Source organism: Xenopus laevis, chromosome 8S (assembly GCF_017654675.1).
Source record: "Xenopus laevis strain J_2021 chromosome 8S, Xenopus_laevis_v10.1, whole genome shotgun sequence".
NCBI classification, from domain to species: Eukaryota; Metazoa; Chordata; class Amphibia; order Anura; family Pipidae; genus Xenopus; species Xenopus laevis.
In genome coordinates this window covers 11,890,092-11,907,320 of record NC_054386.1, presented here as the reverse complement: position 1 = coordinate 11,907,320, position 17,229 = coordinate 11,890,092, and the positions used below count along the sequence as shown (strand labels likewise).

The 17,229-nt window shown below is 41.6% G+C and overlaps 1 protein-coding gene across 1 annotated transcript; it reads left to right on the top strand.

Annotated features, from left to right (window-relative positions):
• Positions 1–2,038: 2,038 nt before the first annotated feature.
• Positions 2,039–4,342, top strand: dio3.S (deiodinase, iodothyronine, type 3 S homeolog). Its single transcript, NM_001094090.2, has one exon. It carries the CDS (start codon positions 2,087–2,089, stop codon positions 2,888–2,890), a length of 804 nt encoding a protein of 267 aa, NP_001087559.2. The 5' UTR covers positions 2,039–2,086; the 3' UTR covers positions 2,891–4,342.
• The last annotated feature ends 12,887 nt before the right edge of the window (positions 4,343–17,229 follow it).

The following is a 17,229-nucleotide window of genomic DNA, read 5'->3' as shown; positions in this document are numbered from 1 at the left end:
CCGGCGCTGGCTGGTGATCAGTAAATCTCAAGACACTGCCGACAACCAGCTTGTCTATATCACCCTCCTGTTGCATACTTTTCAATCAGATATTTATTATGTTAAGGTTACATAAGAAATAGTTGTTAGTTAAATCTAGCAATATACATTTTCCCATAAATCATACATTTTCCCATAAATAAATGATGCTAACAATGCTTTTATGGATATAGATCATAATGAGACAACATGACCCCACATTAGTAAATTATGGGCACTCCTGGGTTAAACCCCGCTACTTATCCCCAGTATCAGTATAGGAAAGCCCAGTGACAGAGAGATCTCTAAGTGAAGGAAAACTGGCCAATAGCTACCTCTAGCGGCCATGCTGGTTATTACACCGAAGCTATTTCAGCAACAGGTTGTATTCGCTGAGCGAGTGGCACTCGCAGGGGACTTGGCAGTTGCCAAAACTCCTGATGGCACCGACCTGAGTTTATTGATCCTTGTGCAACACATTATTTCCTTCCCAAGCAGCCCAAGGCCGGTCGATAAGGGCAGAAGTGCTGGGCAGTCTCGTGCTACACAAGAGATAACGAGCGAGATACGTGTAGCAGCGCCAGGACTTACCGCACATTATGTAACACGTGATTAGAGCGGGCGCAGCGCTGTTGGTCTCTCGCTCTCGGTGAATAAAAAAACAGCCGACAAATAAAAGTTTTCTATTTTCTTCCAAATCATTAGCGGCTGCTGGGTTATAAAATGAATTTAGTTCTAATGAGCGGCTGAAAGGACGGGGGGGGGGGTTGTAGATAGAAAACTGCAGCGTTACTTGATCGCAAGGAATCGCAGTTGTCTCCAGCTGTTCTGCTACTGAAACTGCAACTGGCGGCTCAGCTGGTGGAGAAGGGTCGGTAAGTGCGGAAACCTTGTAATAAATAAACCCCCAGGTGCCACATATATAATATATAGCTATGTACATTCCGCTATAATGTTACATCTCCCTCTGTGGCTCATTCCTGTGTCTCTATCCAGAATCATTCGGCGTTTTTTATTTGTCTGTCTGTCTGACTCTAACATCTGTCTGTTATGTGTCACCAGTATATCTGCTTCTGTCTGTCTGTCTGTCTGAGCAGGTACAGTGTGTGTGTCTGTCTCTGCTGCTGCTACACATGATGTACCTGTGCGGCTGTATGTGTGTATTTATGGGTATGTACTGTATGTATGTATGTATGTACGTACTGTATATACTGTATGTATGTACTGTATGTACTGTATGTATGTATGTATGTATGTATGTATGTACTGTATATACTGTATATACTGTATGTATGTATGTATGTACTGTATATACTGTATGTATGGGTATGTATGTATGTAGTGCATGTATGTACTGTATGTATGGGTATGTATGTAGTGTATGTATGTATGTATAGGTATGTATGTACTTTATGTATGTATGTATGTGTTTACGGGCATGTATGTATGTAGTGTATGTATGTACTGTATGTATGGGTATGTATGTATGTATAGGTATGTATGTACTGTATGTATGTATGTATGTGTTTATGGGCATGTATGTATGTATGTATATATGTAGTGTATCTATGTACTGTATGTATGTATGTATGGGTATGTATGTATGTATTTCTAAGAAAAATTACTTTCTATAGAGAGAAAAAAAATGAAGTACCCGCAATAACTAATTATTAATCAAAAGGTCACTCCAAAATCTTTAATTTCTTCAAACCAACTAAATTTTCTGTCGGTGTCAGTATTGGTACATAGGGCACGAGGAGCCTTAGAGGTAGGTGCCTGGGAGTGGTTAGGGAGACAGTGGGGCGTTTGCTGGTTGAAGTCGGTGCAGGATCTCCTGACAGATCGCTCAGTAGGGGGTCAGTGCCATGAGTTGCGCTTGGCGGGTGAAGCTGTAGGTGAGCACTAGGTAATATTCCCGGGTGTGTCGCACAGAGAGGCGGTACAGTCCGGAGGTGGAGTCATCTTTTTCATTTAAATGTCAGCCTATAAAATGGGGGGAAGCGATAAGCGGAATGTCAGATGAGCCTGGGGAGGTGCAGAAGATCCGGAGCGGAGGGGGTCGGCCAGCATGTTGCACTGCGCGGGGTCCCACAAACTTGTGAAACAGGTGAGCGCCTGCTGTCTGCTCCTGCCCCGCTTCCTACTCACGGCGCTAATGCTGCGGCTGCTGGACTTCTCGTGTATCAGGAGGAGGGTCCTGGCGTCCGCTAGGGAGGAGAGCAGCCCCGAGCCCGAAGACCCCCCGCTGTGCGTGTCCGACTCTAATCGCATGTGCACCAAGGAGTCGCTGCGAGCCGTCTGGCACGGACACAAACTGGACTTGTTCAAGTCGGCGCATCTGGGCAGCTCTGCCCCCAACACTCAGGTGGTGACGCTGGAAGGGCAGAGACTTTGCAACATCTTGGATTTCTCCCAGGGGAACCGACCGCTGGTTGTCAATTTCGGCAGCTGCACCTGACCCCCCTTCATGGCTCGTCTCCAAGCCTATAGTCGCCTGGTCGCCCAGCACGTCGCCATCGCAGATTTCCTTCTGGTCTACATAGAAGAAGCGCATCCGACTGACGGCTGGATCAGCACCGACGCCTCCTACCAAATCCCCCAGCACCGCTGTCTCCAGGAGCGTCTGGCCGCGGCTCAACTCATGCTCCAGGGGGCGCCGGGCTGCCGGGTGGTCGCCGACACTATGGACAACTCCTCCAACGCCGCCTATGGAGCCTACTTTGAGAGACTTTACATCATCCTGGAGGGCAAGGTGGTTTACCAGGGGGGTCGGGGACCCGAGGGCTACAAGATCTCTGAACTGAGGCTGTGGCTGGAGCGGTACCAGCAGCGAATCATTAACCCGGAGAGTCACGTGCTCATCCAAATCTAAACAGAGGCACCAATGGGAGAGCAGTAACCCAGCAGCAGTATTATTAGTATTATATTAGTATTATTATAGGCTGGTGCTGGAAACTGTATTAAATGAAGTGACTGATCTCTACAGACTGCAGTGAGTGCGACTAAAAGACTCATTTCTAAAATGCGACAAATGTTGCTGTGTAGTTGCAATTGAGTAGCTGCGGCTTAGGGTAAGGGCACATGCTAATATTCTGGGAGATTTAGTCTCCTGGCGACTAATCGTCTGAACTTTGGGGCGACAATCTCCCCGAACTGCCTTCCGCCGACAGCGACTGCGGCAATGCACTCGCTGTGCTTCGATTTCCGAAGGCGCCCAAAGTTGCCTCATGATGAAACTTCGGGCGGCTTTGGAAATCGAATCGCCTGCGCGTGCATTGTCACTCACAGGCGATTTTTCATTTTAGCAGGCTGAAGGCAGGGGAGATTGTCCCCCCCCCAAAGAAGAGGCGATTAGTCGCCAGGCGACTAAATCTCCCCGAATCTGCCCGTGTGCTAAAGCCCTAAGAGCACACGCTAAGATTTGGGGAGATTTAGTCGCCCGGCAACAAATTGCCTCTTCTTCGGGAAACTAATCTCCCCGAAAAGCCTTCCTGCAAACAAGAATGTAAATCGCCGTCAGGATGGCACTCCAAAGGCTCCCAAAGTTGCCTCACCAGGAAATTTAGATTCTAGATGGTGGGAAGGCATTTTGAGGAGATTTGTCGCCCGAAGAAGAGGCGATTTGTCGCCGGGCGACTAAATCTTCCCAAATCTTAGCGTGTGCCATGAGAGAGATTTAGTCGCCTGACGACTAATCGCCTCTCCGGCGCAATAATCTGCCCGAACTGCCTTTCCCCTGCCTTCCGCCAGCTAAAATGAAAATCGCCTGCGGGAAGGGACACACGGCACTTCGTTTTCCAAAGTTGCTTGAAGTTTCCTCACGAAGAAACTTCAGGCGATTACGGAAATCAAAACGCCACGAGTGCATTGCCACAGGCAATTTTTCATTTTAGCCGGTGGAAGGCAGTTCGGGGAGATTGTCGCCCCGAAGAAGAGGCAATTAGTTGCCAGGCGACTAAATCTCCCCAAATCTGCTCATGTGGCCAGACCCTTAGAGATGTCATTGCAAAGAATAAGCTATAACGTCTGTCTGTGCATCCTCCGCTGTGTGTGTGCGACCAGTGCTCTGTGAAGAGGGCGGGGTTACAAGGGGCGTGTCACTGGAGCCCCCCACACTGACTCTGCAGGTGGTTGCTAATGACGACCGATTTTGAAATGGTCTCACGGCCAAAAACTCGCGTCCGACGTCTCCCCCTCCCTTTCTCAAACCACCTGCAGGCTCTGGTGTCGGGCTCTCCAGTCCAGTGAATTTATTTATGTGATTTTTTTTTTTTTTTTGTAAGCAGACTTTTATATAAAGGATTTTTTACAATTAAAAAAATAACATAAATGCGATTTTCTGTGCGTTGCACTGATTGCGCTATAGACTTGTGTGTTTGAGTTCAATGTGTTCCAATTCAATGGATGACACTGCACTGTGTGACCGATATGCTATGTCACAGCAAAGCCTCAAAGTGCTGACTCCGAATTCTCATGATAGACATGTACTTACTCGGTTATCCCCAACCAGTGGCTTGCAAATAACATGTTGCTCTCCGACCCCTTGTATGTTGCTCCCATTGGCCTTAAAGGAGAAGGAAACCCTTTTGCAAAAAAACCCATACCCCCCACCCCACGTAGACTCCTCCCCCCAGGCTAACTACCCCCCTGCAGAAATGCCCCATACAGCCCTCGGTGCAGATTCTTCCAGCGGAGTTGCACGCATCCATCTTTTGGCAATTTCCGTGTAATTCTGCGCATGCACAGTTGTCGCAAACGGGCAAACTGCTCCAACTGTGCAGAAATACCGATCTCTCAGTCAGCTTACAGAGGAGCCGGAAGTTGGGTGTGTGCAACTCCGCTGGAAGAATCTGCACCGAGGGGTAAGTATGGCGTATGGGGCAGTATGGAGGAGGGAGTTCAAGGGTGGGGGGTACCGTTTTTTTTTGCAAAAAGGGTCTCCTTCTCCTTTAAAGCAGATGCTTCTTTTTGAATTCCTGGCTTAAAGTAGAAACAAACTCTTTATAAGAAAAACCCATACCCCCCCCACCCTTCATAGACCCTCCTCCCCCCCCGGGCAAATGCCCCTAACTCTTTACTTACCCCTCGGTGCAGCAGATTCTGTCCAAGGGGCGCCATCTTCAGCCGCTTCAGTAATCTTCGGAATGAAACCAGCGCTTCGGCGATTACTGTGAGTTTTGGCGCATGGTCAATTCTAAGTAACTTTTCAATTGGTCTTCATTATTTTATTTTATTTTGATACATATAGTTATTTGCCTTTTTTTTTTGACTCTTTGCAGCTTTCAAATGGGCGTTGCTGACCCCTTATTAAAAAAAACAAATACTCTGTAAGGCTACAAATTTATTGTTATTGCTACTTTTTATTACTCATCTTTCTATTCAGGCCTCTACTATTCATAGTCTAGTTTCTTATTCAAACCAACGCATGGTTGCTAGGGTAATTTGGACCCTAGCAACCAGATTGCTGACATTGCAAACTGGAGAGCTGCCAAATAAAAAGCTAAATAACTCAAAAACCTTAAAGGGATTGTTCACCTTCAAACTAACTTTTAGTATGATTTAGAGAGTGATATTCTGAGAATTTGCAATTGGTTTTCATTTTTTATTATTTGTGGCTTTTGAGTTATTTAGCTTTTTAATCAGCAGCTCTCTGGTGGTTTGTAATTTCAACAATTTGGTTGCTAAGGTCCAAATTACCCTAGCAAACATGCACTGATATGAATAAGAGACTGGAATATGAATTGGAGAGCACCTCAATAGAAAGATGAGTAATAAAATGTAGCAATAACAATAAATGCGTATGCCTTACAGAGCATTTGTTTTTAGATAGGGTCAGTGACCCCCATTTGAAAGCTGAAAAGAATCAGAAGAAAAAGGCAAATAATTAAATAAATAAATAAATAAATAAATAATGGATACAAATTGAAAAGCTGCTTAGAATTGGCCATTCTATAACATAATAAAAATGAACTCAAAGGTGAACCACCCCTTTAAGTTAACTTTTAGTATGTTATAGAATGACCATTCCTAAGAGACTTTTCAATTGGTCTTCACTATTTATATTTTTTTTTTGTTTTGTTTTTTAAATTATATTCATTAAATATTTATTTTCATTTTAATTATTTTCTTCTGACTCTTTCCAGCTTTTACATAAAGATTTATTGTTATTCCTACTTTTTGTTACTTGTCTTTCTATTAAGGGGAACTATCACGAAAAGTTCAATTTTATATTCGTTTCACCATACATAAATAAGAAGTATTCTAAATATAATCAATCAAATCAAGTTTAAACTTCACTATTCCTCTATTTCTCTTCATTCTGTCTTCATGCAGCAGTTGGGTCTCAGATATTCATTGACAGTTAGATCCAATATATCTTATAGGGGGGCTCCTTTTGCCTAGAAGATGTATTAGAGCTCACTCTATTAAAATCACCAGACATCGTGTCTCTCTACATGCAAAATTTGTGCAAAAGGGAGTTATTTTGTTTGTACAGGAATCAGTTATTTGAGTGAGCTCTAATACATCTGCCAGGAAAGGAAGCCCCCCTATAAGATATATTGGATCTAACTGTCAATGAATATCTGACACCCAACTCCTACATGAAGACAAAATGAAGAGAAACAGATGCTGAGAGAGGAATAGTGACGATAAACATGATTATTTCAGAAATGATACAGAATATTTAATTGATTGCATTTAGAAAGTTTCTTATTTCAGTATGATAAAGTTTATAGTACATTTTCATTTTCACAATAGTTCCCCTTTAAAACCCTCTCCTATTCATTTTCCAGTCTATTATTCAAGCAAGCGCATGGTTGCTAGGATAATGTGGACCATTCCAAAAAACCAGATTGCAGAAAAAGCAGTCTGGAGAGCTGCTGAATAAAGAGCTAATTAACTCAAAATCCACAAACAATAAAAAATGAAAACCAATTGCAAATTGTCACAGAATATCACTCTCTGCCTCATACTAAAAGTTCACTCAAAGATGAACAACCCCTTTAAATATATATATTTAAACCTTAGGCACTGAGCAGTAGGAAAGACATAATGATATCATATATACTTAGAACCATAGAAGTGATTTTTATGAGACTGAGAAATGTGGTGTTTTAATTCAATGTAAATAAAATGAAGCCGGGTCTCCTGGTAAATGGCAGGGATAAACCGAATACTCCCGGCAGGAGGGAAGGCAAGCTTGGCCATTGAGGAATTCTGGGTTTTTGTGCTGAGGCAGTTGAACCAGTGAATGTTCATAACTGTACACATGTTCCCCACACACCTTCCTTTTATCTGTCCTCTGGTGACTTTTCCACAACAGCAAAGAGTTTCTTTATTACAGCATTGTTCAAAGCTGCCTTCCCACATCCACTGCCAAAACCTCCAGCTCATTCACTTCTCCAGGCTTGTTACTGCCTGGCTTCCTTCCATTATTACAGTAATAGGAGTTTAGCCCCATGTATGTTGCACTGCAGGTGTGGGAATATCTGGATACCCAATATACTGAGAACTCTAAAAACAGGGGCAGGGCCGCCATCAGGGGGGACAGGGGGGACAAGCGTACCGGGCCCGGCCATGAAGGGGGGCCCGGCATCGCTTCATTTTTTGAAGATCCGGGCCCCCCTTACGAGCGCCCGAGCCGTACGTCCTCCCTCTGCATTGCCGAATGCGGAAGTGCCGAGAAGCCGATGCGCCGAAAAGACCCGAAGTCACGGAAAAAGCCGAAGCGCCGAAAAGACCCGAAGTCACGAAAACAGCCGAAGTCCTGAAGCGGCGCAAAGACCCGAAGTCACGAAAGGAGGCGAAGTTGAAGTACTAAAGCCATGAGTTCAATTCTACTGAACACCAGTTTGTGTATTTTTTTTAATCCCCTGGCCACCAATGTATTATTTTAATATTTTTATATTTTTTTAATCTTTTTGTAAAACATTTTTTTTTTTGGGCCCCCAAACTTGTAAGGGGCCCCTTGCCACCAGTTTTTTTTTTTTTTATTTTTTTTGGGGCCCCAATTTGTTTTTAACTTATAAGGGGGCCCCTGCCACCAATGTTTTTTTTCCAGTTTTTTTTTACATTTTTTTTTTTGGGGCCCCAATTTTTTTATAAGGGGCCCTGACCATCAATAGCTTTTTATAACTTCTGTGGGGGGGGGGGTTACTTTTTTAGCGCTGATGTCTGTGTGGTCTTTTAACTGCGATGTGGAGTGGGCGGCATATGGGGTGGAGCTTGGTCGTCAGTGTGGGCGGGGCCCAGGGGGCCCCAAAAATTTTGTTGAACGGGGCCCCGGGATTTCTAAGGGGTAACCATTTGCTATGCTTCAAAGGGACAATTGACCTTTTGTTACGGTCTTGACAATTTTAGGGTGTAATGTAATTGCATTTAGCCTTCGTTTATTTTTTTTAGTGATTTTGAGATTATTTACATTTTCCTATTCTGGAAATTTCAGGCTTGGAATTAAAAATGTTAATCTATGGCTAAGCCGTAAAAAACAAGGAACCTGTAATTTAACGGACGGGTACCTGGCCCACTGTTAATATAATTATAATGATTAACAATACAATAATAATAACTAACCTTTGAGTGCAGGACAGTTCTAAAAAAAAACATACCGGCCCTGGGGAATGTTCCTAATAGCACCATCCCTCCTTTAAAAAGATTGTGTAGAGGGGAGACTGACAGCTTATGAGTAAGTGCCCACCTTAGCACGAAACGCGTCAGGCTACAGTAGGTCCTAATAAAGTTTTTTTCATTTTTATAATATTTGGGCTCTGTCTTCACTAAAGAGTAAGTCTTTCCCCATTTTTGCCTTTTTGAAATTATTTAACTATGTACAACCCTTGGAGTGGGATATGACTACTGTGTTTAATTTATTATCCCCTATTTATTATCATATTATATTGATTATATGGTCATTTTTATAGGTTTTTTTAATCATCTTTATAAATATGCCCCATAGTGTTTTATAGAAGAAATAGCTGTGTAAATGATCACTATTAGTTTAAACAACTGTTAACCACTAGAGGACACACTTGCCGTTCCAGTGAATATGATCTGCAGACCTGACTGTAAGAATTTTTCACTCAACTCTTAGGGGCACATTTACCATGGGTCGAATAGCGAGGGTTAATTAACCCTCGATATTCAACCATCGAAGTTAAATCCTTCGAATATCGAAGGATTTACTGCAATTCGTTTGATCGAACGATCGAAGGAAAAACGATTCGAAGGATTAGAAGGATTTTAATCCATCGATCAAACGATTTTCCTTCGATCACAAATTGCCTAGAAAGCCTATGGAGACCTTCCCCATAGGCTAACATTGGTGCTCGGTTGGTTTTAGGTGGTGAAGTAGGTGGTCGAATTTTTTTTTAAAGAGACAGTACTTCAACTATCGATAGGTCGAATAGTCGAACGATTTTTAGTTTGAATCGTTTCGATTCAAGGTTGAAGTAGCCAATTCGATGGCCGAAGTAGCCAAAAAAATACTTTGAAATTCAAAGTATTTTTCCTTCTAATCCTTCACTCGAGCTAAGTAAATGTGCCCCTTAGACAACAACACATAAATTTATTAGGTCATACTTAGAGCAGATGATTTATGTGTGGAGAAAATCTGGTAGTATTAACTTAGTAGCCAAACATCTCTAATTTTTTAAAATCTTTAAATAACGGAGTTGAGAGAATGGAGTGTGATTCCACCCAATCACAACTGGTCTGATCTGCTGATGTTCTTAGCAGCACACGGGGAGGGAAGTGAGCCCTCTAGGCAGGGCCGCCATCAGGGGGCTAAAGGGGCTACAAGTGTACCAGGGGGGCCCAGCTGTGCTGCACATTTTGATATAGCCGCGCCCCCCTTGACAGCGCCGAAGCTGTGCCGCCTGTCCTGAAGTCCCAAAAAACCAATGTGCCGAACAGCCAAAGTCCTGAAGCCACAAAGGAAGTCCCGAAGCGGCGAAAAGACCTGAAGTCACAAAAGGAGCCGTAATTGAAGTCCTGAAGCCACGAGTTCAGTTCTACTGAACACCAATGTGTGTTTTTTTATTTTTTTAAACCTCTGGCCACCAATCTATTATTTTAATAGTCAAAATAAATCTGCACGCACTCCTGCGACCACAGCCATGAGGATAAAAGAATAACTTTATTCCATGTAGTTAAAAGGTATGCGTCCTAACGCGTTTCGTATCAGCAGATACGTAATCATAGGCACTTATTTACAAAATGACCGTTACAGCAATTTAAACTTAATTAGAGGAAATGACGTCCTGGATGACCCTACTTAGGGTACTCCCATCGGACTTAGTATTTAAAAACAATTAACTCTTAACACAACGGAATATTACTACTACAAAGTTCATTATTTAAAGAACATTATACAATTTCAAATTGAATCAATTATTACTTGATAAAGAGCATGCAAATCACAGTAAAACATCTCTATGTGCATTTTAAATGCTTCAATTAAATTTTTAAGATGTTCATGTCCCAATTTTCTTTTAAATTTATATTATTATTATTGAACTCATTGCTAAAACCGATTTCATGCTTTGTGATTCTACAGAAAAAACTCCTCATAGAATATGTTGAAAAACTACATCTATCCCTAAAGAATCTACATTGTTACTTATAAACCGAAACAAGTTAACATCATAACACAGACTCATATTGACACATCATTAATTGATCTCAGATACTTATATTTGAACAAGAATGCCGCAAAACGACACATACTTAACAGTTTATTATCTTCCCTAATTAATTTTTGGGAGGTCTGCCAACTTTTAGTGGTTCGACCCAAATATATCCAGACATCTAACTAAGCATATATTATATTAAATTAAACAATAAAAATTATCATCCCTTTTACAATAGGCCCCTGCCACCAATGTTTTTAAAAAAAATTCTCTGGGGCCCCAATTTTTTTTTTTAACTTGTAACGGGGGCCTTGGCGCCAATGTTTTTTTAAAAAGAACATTAATAGGGAGCCTTGGTGCCAATGTTTTTTTTTTCTTAACTTATAGGGGGGCCCTGACCATCAATAGCTTTTTATAACTTGTGTGGTGTAGAGTGGGTGGGATCTGGGGTGAGGGCCAGGGGCCCCAAAAATGTTGTTGTACAGGGCCCCATGATTTCTAATGGAGGCCCTGCTTGTAGGTGACTGGGGCACAACTCCCTTATCTTTCTCATGCAATCAACTAAAGTTGCCTTATTGGATGGAAACTGCTTTGTTATTGTGACATTGCTTTGTTATAGCAACAAGTCATTTTTCAGATATTTTAATCTGAAACTTCCTGCCAATCCTTAGCCCTCTGCCTGCTTTTAACTGCAACTCAACAAATAGACAAAAGTTTCACTAGTTATGAATTATCAGTACCAAGTAGCCTGAACCCCTTCAGCTGTTGTGAGTTTTCATTTTTAGCAATGGCATCTCCTACTTCTAAAGGGCAACATTACTGATATCTTAAAGGAACAGTAACACCAAAAAACTAAAGTATTATAATGTCACGAAAATATAATGTGCTGTGCTACAATGGTAAAACTGGTGTGTTTGCTTCAGAAACTCTACAATAGTTTATATAAACAAGATGGGGCAGCCATTCAAACCTGAAAAAGGAGAAAAGGCACAGAAGATCACAGATAAGCTCTGTAGTATACAATGGGATTCCTCAGAACTTATCTGTTATCTACTGTGTATCCTGTGCTTGATTGGCTGCCCCCCATGGCTGCACAGCAGCTTGGTTATAAAAAATTACATAATTCTATATAATATATTATATAATTATATAATTCTGAAGCAAACACACCAGTTTTACCAGTACAGGGCAACAGTACATTATATTAACGTTCCTTTAAAACAGTTTCATTTTTTAGTGTAACTTTTCCTTTAAGGGCCCAGAGGCATATGTGTTTGTCTTTTGCCATGAGCAGAATGGATACATTACAGGTGCCTATTGATGCAGGGAAATCTGAAGCTACCCGTATCTGGAGCTACCACCACCTTTAAACCAGATCATAACTCCAGGGTCTCCACCACCACTTGCATCAATCAGTGAAGTGCAGTTGTGCTGAAAAAGTATATGGTGCACATCACTCTCACACAAATGCTCAAAATGTCACAAGCCAGACTAAAAAAATCCACAGTTGAATTAGCTGAATGTCCCCCTGGTGACTCCAATTGTACCGGAATCATGGGGAAAATTCTGCATTGCAGTTAAAGGAACAGTAACATAAAAAAAAAAAAAAATTAAAGCATTAAAAATATAATGCAGTGTTGCCCTGCACTGGTAAAACTACTGTGTTTGCTTCAGAAACACTACTATTGTTTAAATAAATAAGCTGCTATGTAGCCATGGGGGCAGCTATACAAAGGAGAAGAGACTCAGGTTATTTACACAGCAAATAAGCTCTGTAGAACATAATTGTGTTATCTGTTATCCACTGTGTATCCTGTGCCATATAGCCTTTTTTTAAATTTCCACTATTGCTACACAGCAGCTTGTTTATATGAACTATAGTCAGCGCCGGATTTGTTTGCCGGCCGCCCCTAGGCCGCGTGGTCCGACCAGGCGGCAGCGCAGTCCTAGCGCCCACCTACACTTCCCCTTCCCAGCGCGCCGGCGAAAAAGCGCAGGCGCAGCTGGTGTAATTGAATGGGGATGCACATGTCCCCATAATGCAGCTGGGTGGCATGCCGTCCCTATTTTTTGCCGCCCAAGGCCCAGGCCTATGTGGCCTTGCCACATATCCGGGCCTGAGTATAGTAGTGTTTCTGAAGCAAACACACCAGTTGTACCAGTGCTGGGCAACACTACGGGGCCCATTTACTTTGCTCGAGTGAAGGAATAGAATAAAAAAAACTTTTTTTTTGGCTACTTCGACCTACGACTTCGAATCGAATGATTCGAACTAAAAATCTTTGAATATTCGACCATTCGATAGTCGAAGTACTGTCTCTTTAAAAAAAACTTCGACCCCCTACTTCGCCACCTAAAACCTACCGAAGTGCAATGTTAGCCTATGGGGAAGGTCCCCATAGGCTTCCTAACAATTTTTTGGTCGAAGAAAAATCGTTCGATCGATGCATTACATTCGCCGGACGAATATCGAGGGTTAATTAACCCTCGATATTCGACTGTATGTAAATCTGCCCCTACATGATATTTTCATTATTTTAAAACACTTTATTTTTTTTCTTATTACTGTTCCTTTAAATACATTGCAGTTGTGCATTTAAAATTGCACTTAACCCACTAGACTTGCAGTCATAAATATACCAGAATATCAAATACAGTTGTAAGGGTCCAAATGTTTTGTCTTCTATTGGCTGCTGCGATATCAGTGTGACAAAATGGAGGAAAAAAATAGTTTTAATAAATCACAAAAAAGTCAGACCAGAAAAAAATCTGACTTTAATAAATAACCCCTTAAAATATGTAATTGAATGCTTAGCTTGTAGCCAATATTGAGTCACTGGTTGTTTCAGTTTGTCCTGTTTAAGTCATTTTTGTGTGCACTGTGAATAATAAGATCCCAAGGGGTGGCCCTTATTTTTTAAAATGGCAGTTTTCTATTTATGATTACCCAATGGCACATATTACTAAAAAAGTACATTATTATGAAAATGATTTATTTACATGAAGCAGGTTTCCTCGTGAGGAAACTTCGGGCGACTTCGGAAAACGAATCGCTGTGTGTGCTTAGCGCCGACGATTTTTCATTCTAGCCAGCGCAAGAGTGAGGGAAGGCGTTCAGGGAGATTGGTCGCTGCAAAGACGAGGTGATTAGTCACCAGTCAACTAAATCTCCCTGAAACGCTCAGTGTGACCTTACCCTTAAACAATTACAGTGCTATTCAGGTGAATACCTGTATAGCAATTTAAAAGTTATTTATGCACTGCTGCCCATTTAAATCAGATTATGTTATCTTTGAGACAAGAACACATTTATAGGTTTAATTGAATAGTGAACTGACACTGTAATGATAAAAAATAAGGCACAGAAATCAGCTGATTAAATTATTAGTTCATCATTCAAACTTAGGCAGGGTATCAATACAGCTGCCTTAAATTAGATCTGACTGATATAGCTGGTTGTGCTATAATTTAAACATATGATAATTAAAAGCTTATTGCAATAAATAAAGTGACGTGTGATAATTGCATAGTGTTTTCCTTAAAAAAAGAAAGAAAGAAAGAAAGAAAGAAAGCTGCAATTGTTTTTTTGCATAGGAGACAAAAAAGAATATTGTGTAGATGCATTTCAGCTAAACAGTGACAAACTTCTTCATGCATTATTAAAGAGAAAAACATTCCAAGCAACTTTCACATCAGTCTCTAGAGAATAGATTCTGATGGGCATCTGGTGTATATAACCTTTCTGAATAACAGATGGCCTATAAGCCACACAAGTCACAGTCACATTATTACTAACAAAAAGCTAGCAGCATTAAAGGGAATATATACTGTAGTTGTAAATTGTATTTATACGGGGACACATTTTTTTTCCAACAGTGATTGCCTTATGTGTCTCCAGTACCATAAAGCCAATATCTTAGAACTAGGTAAGAAATGTGGCAAAGTTGTGGCTTACCATAGTAAAGACACTAGACAAGCGACAGAAATACTAAATATTAAATCAGTAACAAACAGCCCTACAAAGTAATGAGTTTTTTTTGGAAATATTATTCCAGTCTCTTATCAGGCAAACTCACCAGAGAAAAATAACAAAATCATGTGTATCCAATATAGACATGCCATCTCTGGCATGACAGAAAAGCATGGTGCTTTAAGGTTCAAAAACAGAGCAAGTATAAAATGCCAGACAAACATTTCAAGGGGAAACATAGTGCAAGAAATTTTAGAAAGTGATTATTATGGGGCAGATTTATCATGGGTCGAATATAAAGTTCTTGGAAGCTTGTAAAAACTCCCATAAACTCCCAAGAACTCGAAATTCAAATAACATTTTTCAATTTTTATGCTAGCGCAGAGAGCTCTTAAAGGGATCCTGTCATCGGAAAACATGTTTTTTTCAAAACGCATCAGTTAATAGTGCTACTCCAGCAGAATTCTGCACTGAAATCCATTTCTCAAAAGAGCAAACAGATTTTTGTTATATTCAATTTTGAAATCTGACATGGGGCTAGACATTTTGTCAATTTCCCAGCTGCCCCTGGTCATGTGACTTGTGCCTGCACTTTAGGAGAGAAATGCTTTCTGGCAGGCTGCTGTTTTTCCTTCTCAATGTAACTGAATGTGTCTCAGTGAGACATGGGTTTTTACTATTGAGTGTTGTTCTTAGATCTACCAGGCAGCTGTTATCTGTATCTGGTTGCCTTCCCATTGTTCTTTTGTTTGGCTGCTGGGGGGGAGGGGGTGATATCACTCTAACTTGCAGTACAGCAGTAAGGGCTAGTCCACACGGGGAGATAGCGACGCGTTTGCGGTCGCGGCGACAAAGCGCCGCGGCAGTCGTCGCGACCGGCGCAGGCGACAGTTTTGTATGGGCGCCTATGTAAAAACGCCTGTGCTAACCACACGAGGCGATGCGCTTTTCAACAGTCGCCTGAAAAAGCCTGGCGACGCTTTGTCGCCGCGACCGCAAACGCGTCGCTATCTCCCCGTGTGGAATAGCCCTAAAGAGTGATTGAAGTTTATCAGAGCACAAGTCAAATGACTTGGGGCAGCTGGGAAATTGACAATATGTCTAGCTCCATGTCTGATTTCAAAATTGAATTAAAAAAAATTTGCTCTTTAGAGAAATGGATTTCAGTGCAGAATTCTGCTGGAGCAGCACTATTAACTGATTCATTTTGGAATTTTTTTTTTTCCCATGACAGTATCCCTTTAATGTACCAGAAGAAGCATTTTTGCTGCCCCTGGTACCTAGTGGGGCGCTGCCGCCTGAGACGAGAGCCTCAACTTGCCTCATTGGCTAAGCGCCCCTGCTTAAATATATCCCCTTTCACAAACTCTCACATCTCCAAACTGAGCACCCGGTTATACTCACACCCTACAAAGCATGGATGGCAGTTCTTAAAAGTGTGTTGCCTAGTGCCACCACTCCTATCTCCCCACTTACCCCTAAGGGGAAACTCCTTTCTACTGCACTTCCAGAACATGGTAGGGTACAAAATATGGCCACAATGGTAAGTCCTTTAATATACATTAAGGGACATACTAAAGTAAGGAACTACCCTTCCCAGTCTCTCCCCTGGTTTTTTTACTTCCAATTGAGTCGAGCTTTAAGAACACAGTTCCACGGAAGGACCATACCACTTGTAACCTCTAATATAAAACTGAATGTTTAGGGCTGCCTCTGCAAAGAAGCTTATAACTACACTCTACTTGCTGCTTCTATCCACCATTAAGCCTCCATTTAACACAGTAGGCATAGCCTAGACATCCCAGAATTAGAATATGTTCTGGACCACTATCAGAAATTTCTGGGCCACATTCGGCAACATTTTGTGTATCCTCAACCCCCCCCCCACTGTAAAAAACATTGGTGCCAGGGCCCCCTACAAGTTGAAAATAATTGGTGCCAGGGCCCCCTACAAGTTTAAAAAACTTTTGGTGCCAGTGCCCCCTGAAAATTAAAAAATACATTGGTGGTCAGGGCCAGGGGATACCTACTGGGTTATTTGGTGGGCAGGGGGTTAAAAAAATAGCATTGGTGTTCAGTGGAACCCTGACACCCTAAGAAATAATTCCAAATTCATCATGTTAGTTGAGCAAAATACACTTTGCTGACACTTTATTTATTATTTAAATGTTGTTGTACAGCCAAGAACCACCACAATAAAAATCCCTTTAAACATGGGAGTGCTGGACACATTACCCTTCGGAAGTCAACGAAAATCAACTTCCGGCTTTCAACAACATCCGCAAGCTCAACGCTACTTTCATAGTCACCGCTTACTGTAACCTACACGCCAATAATGGTTCTCGCGAGAAATATGAACGTAAAGCCACTACTGTACTGTTTAAAGAACCAGTAACATCAAAAAATGTAATTGTTTTCAAGTAATAAAAATATAATGCAGTGTTGCCCTGCACTAGTAAAACTGGTGTGTTTACTTCAGAAACACTGCTGTTGTTTAAATAAATAAACTGCTGTGTAGCAATGGGGGCAGCCATTCAAAGAAGAAAAGGCTCAGGTTACACAGCAGATAAACTCTGTAGAACATAATGGTGTTATCTGTTATCCACTATTTAA